Genomic DNA, 22,908 nt, shown 5'->3' with positions numbered 1-22,908 from the left:
TACTGCTCAAATAATTTTCAATGTTTATTTCTAAATATTATTTTATTTATTAATTTATGGAAATTGCTTGTAAAATAATTTGATAGTTTTATTTAATTATTGACTGAATGTGAACATCAACTAAATTTTGGGAGTCAATTGTAACAGCAGATGTAGAAGTAGTTGAGTTAGTTAACAATTTGCATTACGATCAATTTTTCTTTTCATACTTCAGATCTTGGCAGCAATGAAAAATGTCCAACAACACAGTAGCACCACAACAATGGATAAATGAATGAATGAATGAGTGGATGAATGAGCAAGTGAAAGAATAAATGAATGAAATAACGAATGAATGAATGAGTGAATGAATGAATGAACAACTTGCACAAGAGATACCAATGGATGGTTATGACAACAGCTGCTTCCAAGCACCATGACAACCAGATGTCAACAATAGATAAAAAAATTCTGCATGTAAAATGTGAGCAGGTGCCTGCATAGAAAGTAAAACTTACGAGTTGATGACGACGATGATGATGAAGATCGTTAAGGATGATGATGACGATGATGAAGATGGAAAAGATGGTGACGACGATGATGTTAATGTATTATAGGATGTTGATGACGATGAATAAGATGATGATGATGATGATGATGACAACTATGGAGGTGAGGTCACTATATGATTGACGGTAACATTTATGAAAGAGACGATGACAAAATGGCCGATGTAGTTTCAAGAGAATGAAGTGAGAGAGAGGAAGAGAGAGAGAGAGAGAGAGAGAGAGAGAGAGGAGTGACTGACCTTCTTGAAATTATTTCTCCCGGAATAATTCATTGGCCAGCAACGAAGCTCCACAAATAAACAGGACAAATGTCCTCCATTTTTCTCACTGCAGCCAACTCAACGAACGCTCTGACATCTGTAGAGTCTCGAAATCTCTCAACTTTGCAATCTTTTAAAATCCATTTTAAACACCAACAAAACGACGCGAAATTTGTTTTTGAATGCGCCTACATTCCAGTTTGCTTGTTCTTATTTTCTTGCTCTGTTATTGCTACTCTCCATTTGATTTTTATTGAATTTGAAAATCGTTAAAAGAGGCCTTCTAATATAATTTAACATATGTGATATGATTCTCTTTCAAGCTGATTGTTTTCAATTAATAATTTCTTTCAAATGTGGAAAAAAGTCTATCTGAAAAACAATCGTAATATCATTTTTATGAACATCCATAAAAAGTAGCAAGAAAGAAGACAAAAGCAACAGAAATATCACAAAGCCTAATAGCAGCATCAAAGCTCACCAAAGATAGCATTCTTAACGACACAACATCAGTAAGAACAACATAAACGACAGCGCTAACAATAACTCCAACGCCAAAACAAGCAATAAAATACATCCTTTTTAATTTTTTAGATTCTCAAATTCAGACGTTCATCACTTCGCTAGCCAGATGTGACAGAAAATAAATTATAGCATCTTCTCTTTGAAATATACCTGCTGTCATGATAGGTTGGGTCGATTTTTTGATATAAATTAACGTTAAGCCGAAAAATCTAGAAATATTTTTCATCGCGATACAAATGCGAATAGTGGTGGCTTTTATGATGTAAGACGCGTTAAACTTATATAAGAACAGTTTAGCTATGCTGCACGATTCTAATTTAGTATCCATTAAAATTTTTAATAAAAATTATTGTAAAAAATTTCAAAAATCTTTTTAATAATAACAATAAATGATAACACTGACACCTACAACATAAACACGAGGTGAACAACAACAAAACACACACCAACAACAACAACAATGACACACGCATTCATCCTTCATTAAAGATCTTGGCCTGATATGGCCGGCACAACAAGCTGATACTAGTAGCAGCAGCAGCAGTAGTACTTTGTACTTATAAATAACTCCCACGCGCGCGCCTACGCATGTAAACGCCATAAATATCAGTTGGCATGAATTATCGCGGCTTGAAACTCCAATTCACCTACTCTTTGAATGTTGGCCCAATAATTACGCAATTGTTTCAAATTATTATTTATAGTTTTATTGCGTCAAAGGATCTAATAGGCACACCAGCAAATTTTAAATACCTTTGTTTCATTTTTGTAGATTTGTGAATTTGTGTGAGTATGTGTATTTGAATTTGTGCGTGTTTGTGCGTGTGTGTGTGTGTCTAAAATTCGCAATTTCTTTTCTGACTTTTAACGCGTTTTTTTTAATTCATTGGTTTAGTTTTTAATTTCTACTCGTTTAATTCATCAAGCTGAAAACTATGCACAGACAGATGCAGCATACACGCACATATGAGCAGACATCAGCATCACATAACCATAACATTAACATCACATTACACCACACCGAAATCACACCAAAACAAGGGAGAGGATGAGAGAGAGAGAGAGAGAGAAAAAAGAGAAAAAAGAGCGAGAAAAAAATTCATTTAAGACAGACATCACATCAACATCAACATTACATCAACATTACATTACGTCAACCACTCACGAACGACCATCTTGCAGCAGAACTTACGTTAAATATTAAATTAATCAGCTTTTGAACTTTTCGGCATGCATCCTTTCAAATGTTCTTATCATCATCACCCCACCATCATCATAATCATCACTATCATCGTCATCTCCCTCGTCACCGTCATTACGGGATTCACTGAGATTATCTGCGGCTTTGTATTATTGTATTGCTATCTTTGCTTCTTCAAATTTTTGTTCTCATGACATTTCATTTGTACTTTTCTGTATTTGTGTTTGTATAGGTGCTTGTTTTTAAATTTCTATATGAGCTTGTGTTGTTAAGTTCATGCCCGAACCGAATGAAGCCGAGTCGAGCTGACGGAGCCTATTTGATTCGGCTTGGAGCTCCATACTGATTCGGCTCTGTTTGGCTCGCTTGCAGTTTTATCCGCTCAGCTCAAACTGCATTGTTCTCTTCAAGATTTTTGTTTGTACGTTTTATAACATATTTTTCGCTTGTGCATATGATTTGTGTCTGTATAAAATATTTTTTTAATTTTTCTTGTCCGTATTTGAGTTAACTTTATAAATAATTGTTAAATATATTAGGGTCAACGCATTTTTGATGGTCTAGTGAAATTAATGTGCGTATATATAGACCTACACACAAACACACGCATAAACACACATACATTCACACAAACATACGCCCATACAAACAAACATTTACAGACACACACAGAAATACTTGTCATAATCTGTTCCTCCTCCTCTACGATCTGACAATGAGGTAATCAAGGAGATTGCTGTCAATAACACTGCAGCTGACTTGCTTTAAAAGATTCAAACACGAATAAAAATGAAGTGGTTGTACTGTTGACTTTCTGCATGTTGCTGTGGTTGGTGGCGGTGATGCGTTGTTAATGTTAACGTTGTTGTTGTTAATGTTGTTGCTTGTGTTGTTGGATTTGAGATTGTTTATGTTAATATTGAGGTTAATGTTATTGTCGTTGTTTTATTGTTGCTAATGTTGTTATTGAAAAAAGTGTTGTCTCGCTTTTAATGCTGTTTTTATTGTCACTCGTATTTTTTTCCATTCAAATACCCAACCAACACTGTTCCATCCACTCAATGTTTTGTTGAGACTTTCTTGAAATTATTTTTAGCAAGTCGATTGAATTACGTAACTTCATAGTTCTGCCAATATGATTGTGGGTAACATGGAAAAACTCTGTAAAGAAATTAAATTGATTAGCCGTGTTATCTTTTATAGTATTTTAGATTGATTAATTAATATTGTAATTTTATTATTAAAAATATAATTAGTAGTAGTTGTTGTTGTGTGTGTTTGTGTGTGTGTGTGTTGTGTGTGTGTGTGTTGTGTGTATAAGTGCGTGTGTGTACGGTTATGTAAGTGTGAGTGTGTTGTGTCCTTTCAAATATGTTGACGATTTGTGTTTGTGTTTCATTTGGAAATGCTAAAGGATATAGATTTCATTTTAATGATCAAATTTTATTTAAATATTATAATAAATAATTATTTTTTTATTAATTAAATTGTTTATTTTTATGTTAACCATAATAGAAATAAATAATTGAATAAACAAAGAAGAGAATTTCTTGTTGAATAAAAACGCAAATTTATCGTTAAAAAAAATTACCAAGCAAAGGCAAGAGAAAAAATTATGAACCGAAGTAAAGTTGAATAAAAAGTTTTCAAAATTTTTTAAAATTTATGCGCTGAGGTTACGAGGAGTAGAAGCAGACCCCTAAAACATAAATGCAGCACATGTCTATGTGATAAACTTACGACATTAATTGCCTACACATATATACACATACACACTTATATACCCACAGCCACATGCACGCACACTCACATACAGCACATGTACATACATACATACATACATACATACACATATATGCAAACTCACGTACACACATACATTGGTATGGATTTTGGTAGGCGAACTGACTAGCTTATTTGGAGCTGTGAGCAAGTAGTACGTCTGGTGGCAGCGTGACATGGTTCGAGTGCAAAAAGATCCCAAATTAACATACGCACGCATAAAAAGTGTTCTGCAATGATTAACGCGTGCGTGCGTTGTTTTCGCATTTGTCGAGTTTAATATCATGCCGATAATTGTAAAACGTACTGCTGGGTATGTTGTTGTTGGTTTGATGTCAGCTCATGTACTTTCAACAGATGTGTTGGCATTCTGGTAGATACATTCAGTTAACATGAGAATATTCATATAGCTATACTTACATGTGCTTATACGCAAATGTTTTTATGTACACGGGACACACACGCACACATATATAAGCATACACACACGCACGCACACACGCACAGACATAAACACACACATACTAGAACATAAAACTAAGTGGGTTAGTTTAAAATGTCATTGCTTGGAAACAGCCGAAAAACAAACAGCAGGCCGGGCTGTCTGTATCGAATGTGTACGTGACCAAACAGTAAATTACTTTATCGCTATATTATTACCGCTGCTGTTGCAACAATTTTGCTCTAGGATTGATTTAGCTGTCGGAGTTAATTTTCTTTGTACGAATGAATGATACTCCTGCTATTACTCCAAACGAGCCAACATTTATTTTTTCTTCTCGTTGCTACATGAGATCCTGTGTCATAATGATTTAAACATTCGACTAGATAATATAATTGCAATATTATGATACATATACAAACAAAGCCACAAAACCCGTTGAAAGTAACCAGATAACAAGTTGACGTGGAACTCAGTACAGTCTTGAAATCGAAACTAATAACAATAACAATGAAAATGAAGTAGTGGCAGCATCAATAGTAGCAGTTGTGGTAGTAATAACAGTAGTAGTTGTTGCTGTTTTAGTAGTAGCAGTAGTAACAGTAGTAGCGGTAGTAGTACTAGCAGCAGCAGTAGCAGTAGTAGTAAAAAGTTCTTTAACTACTAATATTTTGTAAGGTCGTATTTTTTGCATCATTCAATCCTCGTTTCAGATGTGCGGTCAGTTTTAAGCATCACCGACATACAGAATGCATGTTTCCAAAGGACACTACGTAGAAACTTTAATGACCTTATTAGCATGTAAATGCCTGCAAATACAATTAGAAAAGTTTGTCTTGTTTGGGTGACTATGTTTTTACCTTCTCCTGCAAGTTTTTGCGCGTTTGTGTGTACGTTTTCCCGTTTTTAGGGGTAGGAATGGATGGATGGATGAAGATAGCTGGGTAGGCAGATAGGTCAGTAGGTAGTTAGGGGATAACTACAAAATATTCATACCCCGGACTCTATAACCTTCATAACACACATGGCGAAACCAAATATTTATTAAATATGTTAATTTTTTAAATGGTTTCTATTTTAGCAAACGATTTTTTGGAGAAATCTTTAAAACTGATTTTCTGAATAATTATTTTATATCAAGGAGTTTTCCAGTTAAAATAAAAATCATTTATATAACCAAATCTAATTAGTTTGAAAAAAATAAGATCACAAAAAACACGATCCCATGCGTTTTCAAGTTAAAAATTTAAACTCTCAAAAACATAATTTATCATTTTTCTATCACTTCGGTTATCTTTAAGTTTTTTTTTCATTTTTAAAATGATAAAAACCAAACTAAAAAACAGAAAAGGTTATACCCACCTTTTAATTTTCTTTTTAACGGATAACAATTTTTTTAATTGCTATACAACATACAGGCTTGGCTATTTGTCAACATTCAGATTTATTTCCGTGCCCTTTATGAAAAACTTATCTAAATTTTATGGTTGGTTGTCAATGTTTCAATGATTTTTTATTCAGTTTGAATGGTTTAAAACGAGAAAAAATAGACGACGAATTAATTTGTTTCAATTTAATTAAATGTTTTTTAATGTTTTCGAAGTACAGCGTAATTTTTAAAACTAACTTCCGCGAGTTCCGTTACAAGAAAATTTGAATTTATGCTTGTACAAGGTTACTGTTTCAATAACTTTTTTTTTCTTTTCGGATTTTATAGACATTTTTTTAATAAATTAACAATCGCTGATATACTTTTTAAAATAATACTTTCTGAAAATAGATTTGAAAATCTGTAGAAAATTTTAAATTAAAATTTTCAGCTCTAGAATGCAATGGAAAAATTGATAAATGGTTTCATCATGTTGTAATTTATTTCAAATTGCTATATACCGTGTTAACTTTTTTTTCAAAAAATCCAGACATATTTTTATTTATTTGCTTATTCATTTATTTATTATTTTAAATTTTGTTTCTAATCAAACGCATTTTATCATAAAAATTTTCCAATCATTTCACAAAATAGCCGCTACAAAACAGAAGACCCAGCGTTACGTATTCATTATTTTTTTAATCATTATTATCATCGCTAAATTTAATGTCATTTTGAGTGCCATATCATCTTTCCCAACATTACGGAAATATTGGAGTTTAACCAATTCCCATGGGATTCCCATGGGAATTGGTATATATATATATATATATATATATATATATATATATCAATATCTATATATCATGTTTATTTCACATTAATATAAACACACACAATACAAATCTGAGAGAGAAAGAGAAAGAGAAATGAAAGAAATAAAGAAGGAAAGACAGAAAAAATTAATTTATTTTATGTTAAATATCAATTTAATCTAAATTACAAACACCCATCCATTCATGGACCAGTTAAGCAGTGAAGGAGTCAGAAACAAAGTGCCAATTAAACCGAGCGCTATCAAACATATATAAACATATATACGACCGATACACACATCTACATAAAACATCCATACGCCTAAACATACACACACATATTAGCTCACATATATATAAACGCATATTCATTACATACAATAAACATGTTTATATAACAACTTGCAACACACCTATAAACATAAAAACATATAAACATACATAGAAATAGACATACAGACATATTAACATAAATACAAATAGACATACAGACACACATACAATCAAACGAGCAACAAATTTACAAACAAACTGACAAATAAATTTCGGACTTGCAACCGCGTATAAATTCCGTGCGACATCTACAAGACCCCGCACGACAACTACCGCCTTCAAACACAACAACAACAACAACAACAACAGTGAGAACATCATAAGGCTTTGGACGGGAGAGAGAGAGAGATTCGTTTTAGTTTCTTCATCTTCTGGGCTCGCACACAAACTTTTCGCTTAATTAATTACTCCATTCATCTATTTGTTAATTCACTCATTCATTCTTTTATTTATTTATTCATCAATATTTATTCAATAATAGACGTAGAAATTATTGAATTCGTTTTGTAAAACTTTCTGAGACGTTCATCGCACAGTTGACAGACTAACAAATTGGTTGGCCGGTTCGTCGAAATCCATCGGTCCGATCATCCATTCACTCGTCAGGTTTGTGTTTTGGAAGATTCAAATTTTATTTAAACATTTATTTATTTTATAATTAACTAAATAATTAACTAATTTTTATGTTATTTATTTATTTGTATATGTTTAAATTTTAAGATTATTATTATTTCTACGGGTTAAACCTGGTTAAACCTTATTAACCTGGTTTATCATTCGTCTGCCGTAAGTTCGTTAAGTTTATTTCGATTTAATAGTGAAATGAAACATTGAGACATAACTTATTGTTTATTGAAATTTTATGCAATTTTCGATATTTTTATTTAAAAAATTTATAGTTGGAAAACTTAAAAATAAGGTCATGAAAATAACCTTCATTCTAACTGGTATTCGTTGGTTTTTTTAGCAATGTCAAAAATGCAGAGAGCGTCGTTTATTTAATTTGAGTTAGTTTTTTTATTTGTTCCAGCGCTTGAATAGCTTAAAATAATCAATACATCTGCGAAATTCTCCAAAAATTTTGAATCTTCACAATGGTTCGGATGGCCAAATGTTAAAATTTTATAATTTCATCATTCATTGCAACTTTTGAATAGTTTCCTGTAGCATTAAGTGGCTAAATCAGTTAAGAAAAATTCAAAATGAGATCGAAAATTAATTAAAAGTGAAAAAAAAGTCAATCGGAAGTGAAAAGGAGAAAATGGGATTCTGTTTTACTTTTAATTTCATTCCAATTAACATTTCATTAAGATAAGTTAATTGCTTTTTTTCTTTTTTTGAACTGAAACATATCTTCTTCATCTGCTGCTTAACACAACTCAATGAGGTTACGGACAGTCAAGTTGACAAGACGTTCTTTCCTGTAAGATTGCATCTAATTGTTGTGTCTCTACGTTCGAATATGTCTGTGTGTGTGTGTGTTTGTTTGTTTGTGTGTGTGTGTGTTGTTTGTGTGTGTGTGTAATAAATAACAAAAAAACAAAAAGTCTAACACAAACTTGGACAAAAAAACTTGAAAAGCAGACAGACACAAAAAAACACAAACACACGCACGCACACACACACACACAGAGAAATATAAAATAAGATTCGTGTTGACGTAGGTAGTTGAAAAGGTGGTGACGTGGGGAGCGTTGGAGTCGAAGTTGGAGGGGGGGTTTTGTGTGACGTGTCATTGTGTCGTTCCACCAATTGGTTTATAATGATTTTCGAATTGAATGAATTACTCATCTGCCCTTGCATAAATAAGTTTACTTTTTTCCATTTTTTCTTCATGTTTTATCTCTCTATTATTTTTACTTTTTACAGTAGCGTGATCTGCCGATGTTAGCAAAGGTAACAAGGGTCAGTCTTTTTTTTGCGTCTGCGCATATATGTTCAGGAAGAAAGAAAAAAGAGAGAGAGAGAGAGAAATATATATATATAATGTAGATTAAAACATCAACATATATGTATAGAGAGAAAAACGCCTCAAGTACAATGAAGTTTACAAGTTATACGTACGTACATACATCACGTGCATACATCAACATAAATCACAAACATGCATCTCATTTATGTGAACACACAAGAGTTTTGTATAAACGCATTGGCAATGACGTACATAAACGCATAATTTTTCAAACAAGCAAAACAAAAAAACATATACACAATACTTTGACAACTTTTATTTGTTGCAATCTTTTGAGCTACATGTTACAAAATCATAAAAAAAAGTTTCATGTTTTATTCAGTGTTAAACATATTTTATTTTACAGACTATTCAAATCTTACTGGTTTGTGCTGCAAACATTCATCATGAACAAGAGACTAAATTATTTAATTTTTGGTGATTTATGTTTGTTTTGAAGTAACAGAAACGATATTGTTTGTTATGAAATGATTGATGCTTGTGGTTTTTTGCATATATTTTCAAATCTATATTTTTATTTTTAAACAATTAATGATTCAATCCCATAGCGATCAAATATCTTTCTTAATTGATTGCAGAAAGTTGAGACGCCAGTAAAGACAGACAGCATCCACAACAACAACAACAACTTTAACATCGAAAACAACAACATCAACACCAAAATATCAACGATAACAACAACATCAACAACATCACTAATAACATCAACAACAACAACAACATTTACAACAACATAATCAACGAAAACAACTAGAAAAATTATGAAGATGACTAGCATTCAGTTGGCCATAATTGTGGTCACAATCGTCATGGTATCCATCGGCCCAGTGCTGTCTGAGGAAAGTTTCGAGTACGTCTTAGATTCATTTGATTACTTTGATATCACGTAACTACTAACTAATACTAATTATTTTTAATTAGTTTATCATTTTAATTTTAATTGAAATTTTAATTAGTCGCCATGTTACTCATACAACTGCATCAAGAATTACATATTTGTGGTGTGTTTATTGGAACTGATTTGCGCTTCATTATCCTGAGAATTGAAGTATAAAACAAAAATAAATTAATTGAGAGTAATTCATTTTTTTAAATTAAATATTATACTGTTAAAATAATTGAATATATAACATTGTTGCAACCTTGACTCTCGTAACTACCAACACCGATGTTTCAACTTCTAAGATCACTATATTTCCAGCACCAGTGTTGTAGTTTCCAACGATGGTCAAGTGTTCGTTATTGCGTGAGTTCAAGATTTCCGATAGATAAACACAACTGCTTCAAAAGCAAACTTTGTAGAACATTTATTCAAATGCCAACTGTAATAGAAACACTTAACTAATCCAAGTAACTACTTTAATCACATTTACAACTTCGCTTCAAACCTCTCTGGGAAAACCTCTTCTCCGCAGGACCTTATATAGCCTCTACGGTAGATTTTACGATCAAAAGATTACAAATATAGCAAAGATAACAAAGATTACGAATAATCATGATAATCATGATAATAAATAGTGTAGCGCAATTTGACCATTGTAGCGGTTATAATAATATTGTAAAAAATTAATTAAATAAATTTTTGCAACTTATTTTTCAGTTCTATTTGGAAGGCCTCTTTTCCGTAGCTCCTATGGCAATAAATCTATCCCTGACCTTTATGGGTTGCATAATTGCACCAAGTAGGTTATACTCAATAACAGGAACACATGTTACGTGATTGCGTCCTCTCTAGAAAAACAACACTCACTTAGAAAAAATCAAACAACAACAAAAATGACATGACATTGTGCAAAAATATGACATCAAACTACAACAAAAACATCCACACGGCATCAAATGTGCCAAAATATAAAATCAAACAACGACAAAAACGTCTGTTTGACTGGAATTGTAAATGTACTCATTGTTATTTGCTGCAATTTTTCTGGAGCTACAGTTATAAAACACACGATATTGCCCATTGCTGATATAAAAGGACAATTCACGCACAAAGTGCAATGCGTAGTAGTTAGCCAAAAAATATTCAAATAAATTCTTCAAAAATTGAAATAAAGCAGACGTACACCAGAGAAAGAAATTATTACTGTTAGTCTCACTTAGCCATTCAAATAAATAGTGTTATTGTTTGAATGGCTGGTTTTTATTACCTCCAATGAATGGTCAGAAAACAGATAATGCGGCATATTACCAACAAACATTTGGCAATCCGTTATTTCATTTTTAATATAACTTCTTTTTTTCTCCTTTTTTTATTATTATTATTATTGTTTACTGTATAAATAACAAAACGAACAACGTATTTAATTGATCTCAGTGTAAATAGTGACATAATGCTCGCTTGTCTGTGTATTGTTAATACAAACACACATATATACATTTGTGTGAGTAAGTATGTGTGTGAGTTCGTGCGTGCGTGTGAGTTTATTAATACATTAGTGTGAAGGAAGGATATGAACCAAATGTTGTGTTCAATAACCTCATCGACACAGGTATTTAGAGATTATTTCTCTATCTTTTTTTTCTATTTTTGTCTCTCCCTCTCTTTTTCTGTCAACTTCTTTTTCTACCTCTCTCACTCTTTTTTCCCACTCTCTCTCTCTCTCTTTCTCTCACTCTCTCTCTTTCTTGTGTATCTTTTTGTCTCTATCATTTTATCTATATTTTTCTTTCGCACCTATCTTTTTTTCTTTACTCCTCCAATGTTTTTTTGTTTGACTGGAATTTAATTTTGGTTTCACGTTCATTTTTTAGTTTTTTCTGATTATTTTTTGGCTTGTATATTTATATCTGTATCCATGAACAGTTTTGAGTTAATGGATTTTTTCGTGATTCAAGAAATGATATATATTCTTTCAAAATGCTTAATTTTGATTGCTTCTAGTAGTTGGATTTTAAATTTTTTTCATACAGTTCTGGCAAATATGTATTTGCCGGAATTCCTTCACATCAACTCGTTACATTTGCTCGTTCAAGCGGCAATCACATCAGTAAATCCATCCTTTCATTGAATAATTCATTCATTCATACATTCATTCCTTTCTTCATTCATTCGTTCATTCATGCATTCATATATCATCAGCTATTTTTTTAATTTTTACTCTATTAAGCATTATTATCTTTAATGATTTATTCATTTATTTATAAGCCGATTTCTTTTTCTTTCTTCAGTCTATCCAATGATTCCATCGAACTCTCCCCCCAGACGGCTATTCTCCAACAGCTCCTCAAAGACCTCCAGAACAAATCCAACAATGAAAAAAAGTTATTAACCGCTTAAATTTTTCTGGATTTTTATGTATCTGAAATATGTTGAATTGTTGAATTACAACATTTTTAAATAATTAATATGCATCTTTTTTATTTATTTAAATGCAGTTCAAAAAATGATAATAATTTATCAATAATCATCTGATAAAATCAAATCTCTCTAAAAAGTAAACGGTACTTTGACGGGGGATATGGGAGTAGGTATGCCGCTGCCAGCAATCTACTCAAGAAAATTAATGGTTGGTTGTTTGGTCGGTTGGTTTGTTGGTTGGTTAGTTGGTTGGTTGGTTTTTGGTTGGTTTGTCAGTCGATTTGTTGGTTGGCTGGTTGATTGGCTGGTTGGTCGGTTTTTGGTCGGTCAATTTTATGGTTGGTTAGATTGTTGGTTGGTTGGTTGGTTTATTGGTTAGTTGCAATTATGTCGTTATTTTTTATTGTTTTTTACTGTGATGCCACAATGTGTGAGCGTGTGATTGCTTGCAAGTAAGTTGAACTAAGCCACGTTTAATTTTTGAAGGATGACCACAAAATTTTTTTCAATTTTTCAACTGAAAAAATCCTCAGCGGATTATTTCAATTTTTAAGAATTATTCCTCATAAAATGTAACCGCAGAGATGTTAATACTCATCGTCTTTCTTAGAAAACTTCTTATCAACATAAATTTTAAAGTTTGTAAAACATTTGACAAATCAAAAAACACTGAAACAAATTTACAGTACGCTTATATAATGATAAAAATATATTTGACCAGTTAAAAACATGAAAAAAAATCTATTTTATAGAAAATTTATCTCAAACATCACATCAGAAACATGATGTGTGGGATAGTTTAAGACCGTATTACATGCTAGTCAAGATTAGCCGCAGATGTATAACTCAAAGTTTTTTTTTGACTAATGGATTAAAAGGAAAATTATTTAATGTGACACTATGGACATGAAATTATTCCAAGGAACATTACGTTTTCACTCTTCCAGCCTGTTTGTATTCATTCGTTCGTTCTTTCTTTCTTTCTTTTACTAATTTTTTCACGCATTCATTCATTTATTGATTTTTCATTCATCATTTATTTATTGGTTCGTTCGTTTATTCATTCATTCATCCATCCATCGATCCATCAAATCATTAATTCATTTCTTCATTTATTTGTGTAACTACATACTCAAGTAAAATATAAATTCAAGAGCGAAATTACTTGCGATGTATAAACCATGGGAGAGTGAAATGTTAGATACCCCAAAACATCAGCTTTTGTTTCAATATTAACAAGATTAACAATTAATTAATCAATTAATTAATTAATAACTGATAATTAATTCACTGAACATAATTTTACTATTTTAAAATTCCACTTCAACAGCTATCAAGTTGGCGAACGATCTGGCTGGTCCTGGCAAAAAATGATAGAAAGCATGACATGAAACGAAGGGAAGAGAGAGAGAAAGAGGAAGAGTTAAAAGAATATAAAATGAAAAATGTTTTAAATGTTTTTTTTAATGTAATTAAAACTATAATAATAGTAAGTCATTGTTAAAATTCGTTTAAATGTAATTATGTTGATGATGATGATATAAAAAAATTGTTGTTTGAAAACAATTTTTAAAAATTATTTGATGGTTGAAAAAATAAACATTTAAACTCCAATGAAAATCAAATTTTGTAATTACTGTTAAACATTTAATTTTGAAATACAATAAAAAATCAAATGCTCGTATAGTTGAAATACATTGTTAACATTATATAACATAACTTAAAAACTCATTTTTTTATGAAAACCTCATTATTTGTCGATATTTTTAGATAGGTTTTATGGAATCTGGATCCAAAGTGAATGAAATATAAATATTGAAACGATTCAATTGCTTGCCTAGACCCAGCGATCAAAATTGTGAGAAACTTGAAACCAGTTCGACTGCTCGCAGAGTCAGCGTAAAAATTTATTTATTAAATGATAGAGTAACTGTAGCTTTCCTTCAAACAATGTTCCACTCGAACGATGGGAATTTACCCAATTACATTTTTGCTTGAAAGAAAATTTCACATGTTGAATGATTGGAGGAACATTGAGATAAATTGAAAATAATTCTTTAAGTGATTCATTCGATCGTTGAATAGAATGGAATGTCCACCAGATGACATACGCAGAACATAAAATAAAATGAAAGTTATGTGGTATGAACATTTTTAAGCACATATAAACAAGATGACGCAAAATTAATTTCTTTTTAATAACTCGAAAGAGGCGCTCTACGAATCTAAAATACAACTTAACATTCGTGAGGCTCACGTGCCGTTTGGCTCTCATATCATTTAGTCAAAAGAAGGTGCTGTCATAAAAATTAGTTTTCTCTTCAGTTATCTAGGTTTCAGTTTTCATTTTATCTAGATTAGTTAAGCAATTATTGTTGCAACGTTCAACATAATTTTTTTTTCTTTTAGAACGCCTTCTTTAAAATTATGACATAGCGGAACAAAACTAGCAGGATTGCAATACTTTCTAACAAGACCGGATGGGTGGATTCTGATGGATGCGAAAATTGTAATTATAAAAAAATGCACGCACACCCATGAACGATAAGTTTTTCTGCTGCAGATGAAATCACAAAATCTTTCACAAAATGTTCAAGTTCATCATACATACCTACACACACAAAAATACACACATACATCTACAAATACATGCATACATACACACACGCATACATACATGCATACATACATGCATACATACATACATACTTGATGTTTGACGGTTCAGTGTCACTCATCATGTTTTGGTTTTAACATACATACATACATACATACATACATACATACATACATACATACATACATACATACATACATACATACATACATACATACATACATACATACATACATACATACATACATACATATATACATACATACATACATATATACATACATACATACACACATACACACAAACACAAAAACACACAGGCGTACACACAAATATGTATACATACATACGCACATCCATACATTAATGCATAAGCGATAGCAACAGTTAATTATAGAGCGTTCAAGATGCAAGGAACGAGACAATGCATTAATCGGGCGACTTAATTGCCTTAATTGTGGTGCTTACAAATTTACTTTTTCTTTGTAGGTAATACTCAAAAGTATATAGAAATATAATTTTTGCAATTTTCTTATGAAATTCAAGCAAAATAATTAACTAGCCAAGCAAATTCCATGTACAAATAACTGTTTGGTATAAAATATACTGTTACAATGCTTTAACAAAATTGTTATTCCTCGTCGTATTCACCTGTTTACAACAGATTTCAATGGGAATTGATGTTTGTAGCAGGAGCGTTATGAATTTGTAATACGTGCTGAGTCAACGTAGGATGGACTTTGTCAGGATGATTATTCAAATTGCGAGTCCACGGAATAATAAATTGCCATTAGAGAAAGGAAAGAATGAGAATACATTGAAAAATAAAGAAAGCTAAAAAAAAGTTTATTTTTTAAACTTCACCGCTTAAATTACTTTTTAGTTAATTTGAAATTTAAAAAATTGTTCAATAAATTTTAAAATATATTTATAAAACAATTATTTCCAAGTGGCTCATTAAATTGAAAAATTGTATTTCAAATTTTATTATTTCACAAAATTCTAGAAACACTTTAGTTAAACATTTAATTTAATTTGTTTTAACGAAACATCTTCACGAACCAGTTACTTGTATTTTCAAAATACATATATGCATTTCATCAGAACATATAGCATATCCAGTTATTAGAGACGTGTCGTTATATACAACAATCCCACCTTATAAACTCAGCACGCAAGCATTCTAACGATTCAAAATCGTTTCGAGAAATAGCTTAATAACAAGTAAAAGGTAAACTTTTATCGAATAAATACTCTGGGAGTAATAGTTATTAATAATTATTAATCTAATTTATTGACTTCAACAAATATATGTAATACATCCAGAAGTTGAAATTTCAAACATGAACAAGAAATCGCTACTTGTCGTACTAGTCGTAACTTTGGTGGCGATACATTCTGGCCGCAGTTACACAATCGACATAAGCAGGTTTTTTACAATTTTATGAAGGCATATCCTTCATATGAACATAACATAAATAAATTTTATGAAGGCTGCCGAGGCAAATTCTCCCTGATTCCTCAACGTTCGAAAAGTTGCTGTAAGTCATATTTTAATTAGCGTTTTTATGAAAATATGTGAATATATATATATATATATATATATATATATATATATATATACATGATTACAATGTAACAAATTTGCCTGTGTCGACTATCCAGCTAAGGCAAAATAAGACTATTAAGAAGATTATCTGATCTATTTTTTATTTAGTAGTTGTAACATCGATTGAAAAATATCATTGAACATTTTGAACTCTTGGTACCAGGATGGTATAACGATAAAGGTGCCTGGTTATGATGTTGCAGTACCCGAGTTCCATGGCAGATATCATCCTGTGACACGTAATGTGTGTACGTGAATTCATTAAGACAGAATAATAATAATCAAAGACTTGTGGTGGTGGTGTGGTCCCATAAACTGAGTAAAATTATAAGCTTTAATGCTGACACACACCACATATGCATTGGCAAAAATTGGCAATAAGCATTTCTCCCAATACAAATTTTATTAAATTTAATCAAGTTTATTATTTTTAAACTAACATATTTATAAATACATACAAACATACACTTACACACATACATACATATATGCATACACTTTATTTGTATTACATTGTACAATGACTATATTTTAATGCAGAGAATATCATCCGTACATCAACTTGAGTGCAGCAGACAAGTTATATCTGATGAAAATGAAAGGTGAAAAATAATTTTTGATCAAGTACTTCTCCCTTACCTTATTAACGACAATTTTTTAAATTTCAGCTATGCGAGAAAGAGCTGACTGGAATTCTCCAGGGAAAAAATAATTTTACTAGACGATGATTTGTTCAGACGCTAACATGAATTTATTTATTTTCAAATAAAATTACTTTTTGTATTAAAAAATTAATGAAGGAAACATAATCTCATCCACTACGAATTCGGTTTTTGTAACACCTCTTTGCCAAGACATGAATATCTATCTTGTTTCCAACGGTCGCCACGTGGAGGCGGGTGTTGAGACCGTCTCCTTGTAGTTCGAGATTTAATAGAATTAAACATAAAAATTTGAATCATAAAAGCGATAAAACCTGAGAAACCCAGAAACGTTTAACCCATCTTGCTACAAATATTAGATTTTAACAACTATGTTTTCGTACAATTTATTATTGATACATTAAATTTTTTCGAGTAGAAAAACTTGCAGACCGTTAGTAGTCTATGGAACCGATAGAGGGGTAGTATCATATTTGTTTTATTAATATAAAAGCTTTTCATAATCATATGTATAAAACATTTCCATTCAGTGTTAGTCATAATTGAGCTCATTCATAGAGCTAATGGTGAAGTAATCAATCCATTTGTCGTTGCGTCCAAGTTTAAAATGATTCAAGTTTATGATCTTTGTTAACATTAAAGATAACTATAAAACGATAGAAAAATTTAACCTACTTTGCTGCGGATATTGAATTTTTAAAACTGTTTCGTACAATTATTTCTGTAGAGATTCATAAAACTTTATTTTTGTTTTATCATGTTTTCCTTACTTTAAACTTTTAGCTTTGAGGCAAGAAACGTCCTCCGTATTTTATACAGGAAATTATCCAGCGGCAAATGAATGACTGCGAATGCTCAGACGTTGTTAAGTTCGAGTTAAATTCTATAATAGAGGCGTTATTGATTTTTGCCCCTGTAGTGGCCGTCTAGTCATTAAGAAACATTAAGCCGTTTCAGACGAAATTTCATGATTTTCTGGCATAAACCTTATGAAAACAAATGAAATCCCACCCAATTACAGATTTGACCAACAAAATATAAATAACATCGAGGTCGCCACTTTTTTCTTGATGCTGAGCTTTTTGAAATCTATTCTTAGAGGGCTGACGATACTAATCAATCAAAGATTTATAAAGCGCCATTTCAGCGCTTCTCGACAAATTTCACAAAAAATTGGGTCTTCAGATCCGCTCTGAGTAAAGAAGTGATACTGAATCTGGGAACGAAATAAGCACCAATTTTGTAGGTAAGGAGCTATTTATTGCCGGTTCACAATTTAGTTACATGATAAAAATTAAAAATACATTCGGCAATCATTACCGTTGTAAGGACTTACATGTTCTATGCCAAGAAATTGCGACCTCGGTGTCATCAATATATTATTTTACACTCTTCAGACTCAAACACTTATTTACTCAGATCAAAGCAGAGTTGCCTGCACCTACCATGCAACAAACTAAATTTTTTTATGTAACAAATAATCAAAAGTGCGACGAACAGGCATGCATACCTGGCGCAAAATTTTCTACAAACTGCTATTAGTAAGTAATGATATCGTGCATGTAACGAGCATTTGATTAATTTTGTAAAAAAAAACATCCTGACTTCGATAATATTGATATAATAGGACCTTAATAAGAAACATAACTCTGTTAGTAGAAAATCTTACACCTGTTTTCAGTGGCGAGGGCAGATTGACGAATTAGTTGCTTACAAGGAGCATGGTGGGCAAAATGAATCAGCGGTATTAATTTTTTCAAGTTTTATAGTTGATGAAGAGGAAAGAATGCATTCTCAGTTTTCTCGAACCCAACATTAACCGTTACAATTTTTTACGTGATTCTTGCTTAAACATTGTGAGAAAACATATTTTTGTGTTTTTAATGCGCGATGATCTGGTGTCAAAAACTCAAGCTGAAATAGGCTTTGAGCACAAGACGTGGTACTTGAGCGTACATAGAAATGCGAAGGCACGTCTGTACGGAGGTGCAACTTTTGTGGCGCAAAAGTTTAATAGCAATGAATCAAGGTTTAAAACGTACGCAGATCCGCATTCTCAAAACTATATAATAATCATAAACAGCGGATGTAGTGACCATAATCTACCTCTATCTATACAATGGCAAGTCAGCGCGTTTCGTGTTGGCGTGGTTCGAATAAGGAATAGCGGCTCCAGTGTTATCTACATTTCATTTCACATCTTATGAGTTCAGACAAACGGCTGAGCCCAAAAGATATAAAATAAGAATAGATAATATCGGGTTAGCCGTGCATTTGATTCGAACACTACGAAACGAATAACGCATCGTAGAAGATTTAGGCTTCTTAAAGCTGGATTTTTAGCCAAATTTTTTATTGATAATCACTGAGTTTATATAACGTAAAAAAACGCAATTTGGCGACTTAGTGAAAAATTTATTTAGTAACATTATCGTTAACACTGAACGTTAAAATCTGATGGCCGTAACTAGTCATTGTTATCTCCATGACTTTTCATCACACGCGTGGATCTTCAACGCATCCTGACGGATTTTTTTAAAATCAAAACTCCAAAAGAGCGTTGAGTAAAGAACTTCAACACTTACAGAATTAACCTCTAGCACACGTACCCAAGAACAGTGCTTACACCAAGGTCAAAAGCAATGACCTTGAATAACACACATCCCTGGCAGCGGAGTCCACAGTAAAATTAAAAATATGCAACTAATCTGCCTCCAAACGCTGTCGCATTGACGCCAAAACTCCTGATAGCAAAAAAGTACAACTTTGAACCTCAGCGATAAAAAGTGCGAAACATTTCCAATAAAGCACATTAGAATACAAATGAAATATCTTCTTTTTTGTCGTAGGAAAAACACAAAACTTAGCCAAGAGAAAACAAGAAAACATATCATTAACACAGTCAAAATAGTTTCTTTTGCAATGAAGGTCAATAAATAAGTTGTTAGTTATAGGCCGAACTTGAACCTTTTAGGAGCTTGATCAGGCCTCATTTTGAATCTCAAAACCCCGTCATCGGGAGGCAATGAATTATGGTTCTTGGAATTTTCAGCAATAGTTTGGTCACCTTCTTCCTTGCTTTTTTCCATTAACATGTATAACTTGTTATTGAGCGAATCTAATATTGACATTGCTGATGCAAACAAAGCTTCGTCTCCGAAGGGAAGAAGTCTTGCCATGTATTGAGCTTCTTTCAAGGCCATTGACATAACAGGATTAGTGATGTTATCGGAAAATGACGACGCATTTTGACGTTTTAACGCTTCAAACTGCTCTCGCAACTCGTTACTTTCATTGTCCTGTAATAAAAGTTTGAAGTTAAGTAATTGAATAATTTCAAATAGGAAAAAACTTACTGTTTGCAGCTTGTACTCAAGTAAACCTTGTGTGATTGCATTTGAAATATGCAAAGCAGCTTCTGCGTCACATTCTAAATCCATATTGCACTTAAACTAAACGGGAAAAATTAAAATAACACTAAAATCATTACAACAAAATTTAAATAATAATACATACAATGGCATCTTTGATAACTCCTTCACGAACCATTCTTTGGTTTTTATCCAATGACCCTGCGGAATGATACTCATAGTTAGCTGTGAGAGGATTAATATATGCCCTTTGGGAAAAATTACTATTTTCCTCGAAACAGTTGTAAGAAGTGCCCTGCTTGAAGTCAAAATTACAGTTATAAAAATAAGCCGATTTTGGAGCAATAGGCAATGGCATTTTTGAGCTTTCACTTCCGTGTCCGTAATCTGAGAAAGAAATACAAACTAGGAACATTTTGTTTTTTATGAAAATTTTGAAAATATTAAAAAACCTGCAACCACTGGAGGTAACGGTTTATTTGCAGGACAAACAGCTTTATCCTCAAAATCATCTTCGTCATCAACAAAGGTAGTGTATCTAGTATCATCACTAGTGAATGCCGATTTTATTCCAGGCAAATCTGAAAAAAAAATTAAATAAATTAGCATCATAGCATGAAGGATCATAAAATATTTATAAAAAAAAACCTTTGGCAGATCTTGAACGAGAGCCAGGAACTTCCACCCATTCGTCACTCTCGGTACACGCTAAAATTAAATGTCATGCATAAAGAAAAAAAAACCAAGATGAGCCATTTTAAAAAGAAAAAATTCATGAAATGCCTTACCTTTAAATGGTTGAACCTGCACTTTAATTCTCATTCTATGTCTACCCTCCCTTCTTTCAACCTCAGCAGCGAAAACTCTTGCTTTCGCTACTTTCACCGATTTCGGTGTCATAGGCCATAAATAACTATATTTTGAGGGATCATGATATTTCTGTAAATTTATTTAATTTTAATGAAATATACAACCCATGATAATTCAATAAGATAAGCGCACGTGGTGAGTAACTTAAGGTGTAATTAATGATTCATATCCCAAATGATGACCTCCATTTGGGGTATAGACCATTTATTTTTCAGTGTATATAATTTTCATTGACCGCGAATTTGTTTTAGTTTTTATTATTGATAATTTTTGAATCTTTGACCTCAAGATTTTTAAACTATTCTATAACATTTATAAAAAAATTAAATGGATAATCTCGACGTAATTTGCTCACCTAGGCAATAAAAATTATTGCTTAGACAGAAAGCAAAATAGCTCAAAGATTATATACAGTAATAATACAAATATGAGACAATATAAATAAAAATATACAGGCTTTGCATATTTAATACACAAGCTTTTCAAGACCCAAAAGCGCAAGACAGACAAAAAACAATTCTGTTATAATATTATAATATAATATGAACATGTATAACATATATATCATAAATATTACACGAGATTTTTATGGTGCACTGCATTCAAATAATATTCCACGACTTTTATATTACATTCCATGATTACCATGGATAATGATAAATTCCATGACCTCTCAAGGTCGGGAGGGAAACAAGGATGCTTATTTCCAAAATTTTCTATACATTCCCAGGGTAAATAAACATCATGTGAAACGCTCACCTTAGACAAAATTTAATAAATTTGCCTAGACATTTTCATGTCTTAGAATTCAGACCTTAGAATTCACACAGCTAGATGAAAGAGAAATCACAGACTGCATAATAAATGGTTAATAAATTTTATCATCATAATGTTAAATCAAACCGAATAACAACAAAAAATGGCACCAAACTAACATAAGCAATCATGAACATAAACCCAATCAAATACATCTTACAAAGTATTTCTGTCTGTGGTTGATTCCAGTTAGATGATTGATAACCTGCCTAACATCCATCTTACTCATACACAAATCACACAAGTATCTCGGTTCCTGGTCCGGCTCTTTTGATTGATACTCAGTCATGTAATCAATTCCTATAGTAGTGTATGTGTGTGTGTGTGTGTGGTATTGTGTGTGTGTGTGTACGTGTGTGTGTGTGTGTGTGTACGTGTGTGCCCAGACATATTTGAGATGAAAATAAACTAGGAA

The 22,908-nt window shown here is 31.9% G+C and overlaps 3 protein-coding genes across 3 annotated transcripts; 2 read left to right on the top strand and 1 right to left on the bottom strand.

The window, feature by feature from the left end:
• Positions 1-10,471: 10,471 nt before the first annotated feature.
• On the top strand, positions 10,472-14,546 carry HELRODRAFT_163553 (hypothetical protein; the record flags this gene model as incomplete). The annotated part of the gene is made up of 4 exons (XM_009027394.1): positions 10,472-10,481; positions 10,848-10,929; positions 12,419-12,511; positions 14,390-14,546. 4 exons carry the CDS (start codon positions 10,472-10,474, stop codon positions 14,544-14,546), a joined length of 342 nt encoding a protein of 113 aa, XP_009025642.1.
• Positions 14,547-16,508: 1,962 nt separating this feature from the next.
• HELRODRAFT_163552 (hypothetical protein) lies at positions 16,509-17,696 on the top strand (the record flags this gene model as incomplete). Its single annotated transcript, XM_009027393.1, has 4 exons — positions 16,509-16,594; positions 16,659-16,706; positions 17,315-17,376; positions 17,575-17,696. The coding sequence occupies 4 exons, from the start codon at positions 16,509-16,511 to the stop codon at positions 17,694-17,696; spliced, it is 318 nt and encodes a 105-aa protein (XP_009025641.1).
• Positions 17,697-20,384: 2,688 nt separating this feature from the next.
• HELRODRAFT_163551 (hypothetical protein) lies at positions 20,385-22,782 on the bottom strand (the record flags this gene model as incomplete). The annotated part of the gene is made up of 7 exons (XM_009027392.1): positions 20,385-20,735; positions 20,793-20,888; positions 20,983-21,194; positions 21,260-21,388; positions 21,456-21,515; positions 21,596-21,746; positions 22,699-22,782. The coding sequence occupies 7 exons, from the start codon at positions 22,780-22,782 to the stop codon at positions 20,385-20,387; spliced, it is 1,083 nt and encodes a 360-aa protein (XP_009025640.1).
• Between the last annotated feature and the right edge of the window lie 126 nt (positions 22,783-22,908).

This window comes from Helobdella robusta (genome assembly GCF_000326865.2).
Source record: "Helobdella robusta unplaced genomic scaffold HELROscaffold_5, whole genome shotgun sequence".
Classification (NCBI taxonomy): Eukaryota; Metazoa; Annelida; class Clitellata; order Rhynchobdellida; family Glossiphoniidae; genus Helobdella; species Helobdella robusta.
The sequence above is the reverse complement of the archived record's forward strand: the minus strand, read 5'-3'. Positions and strand labels throughout refer to the sequence as shown.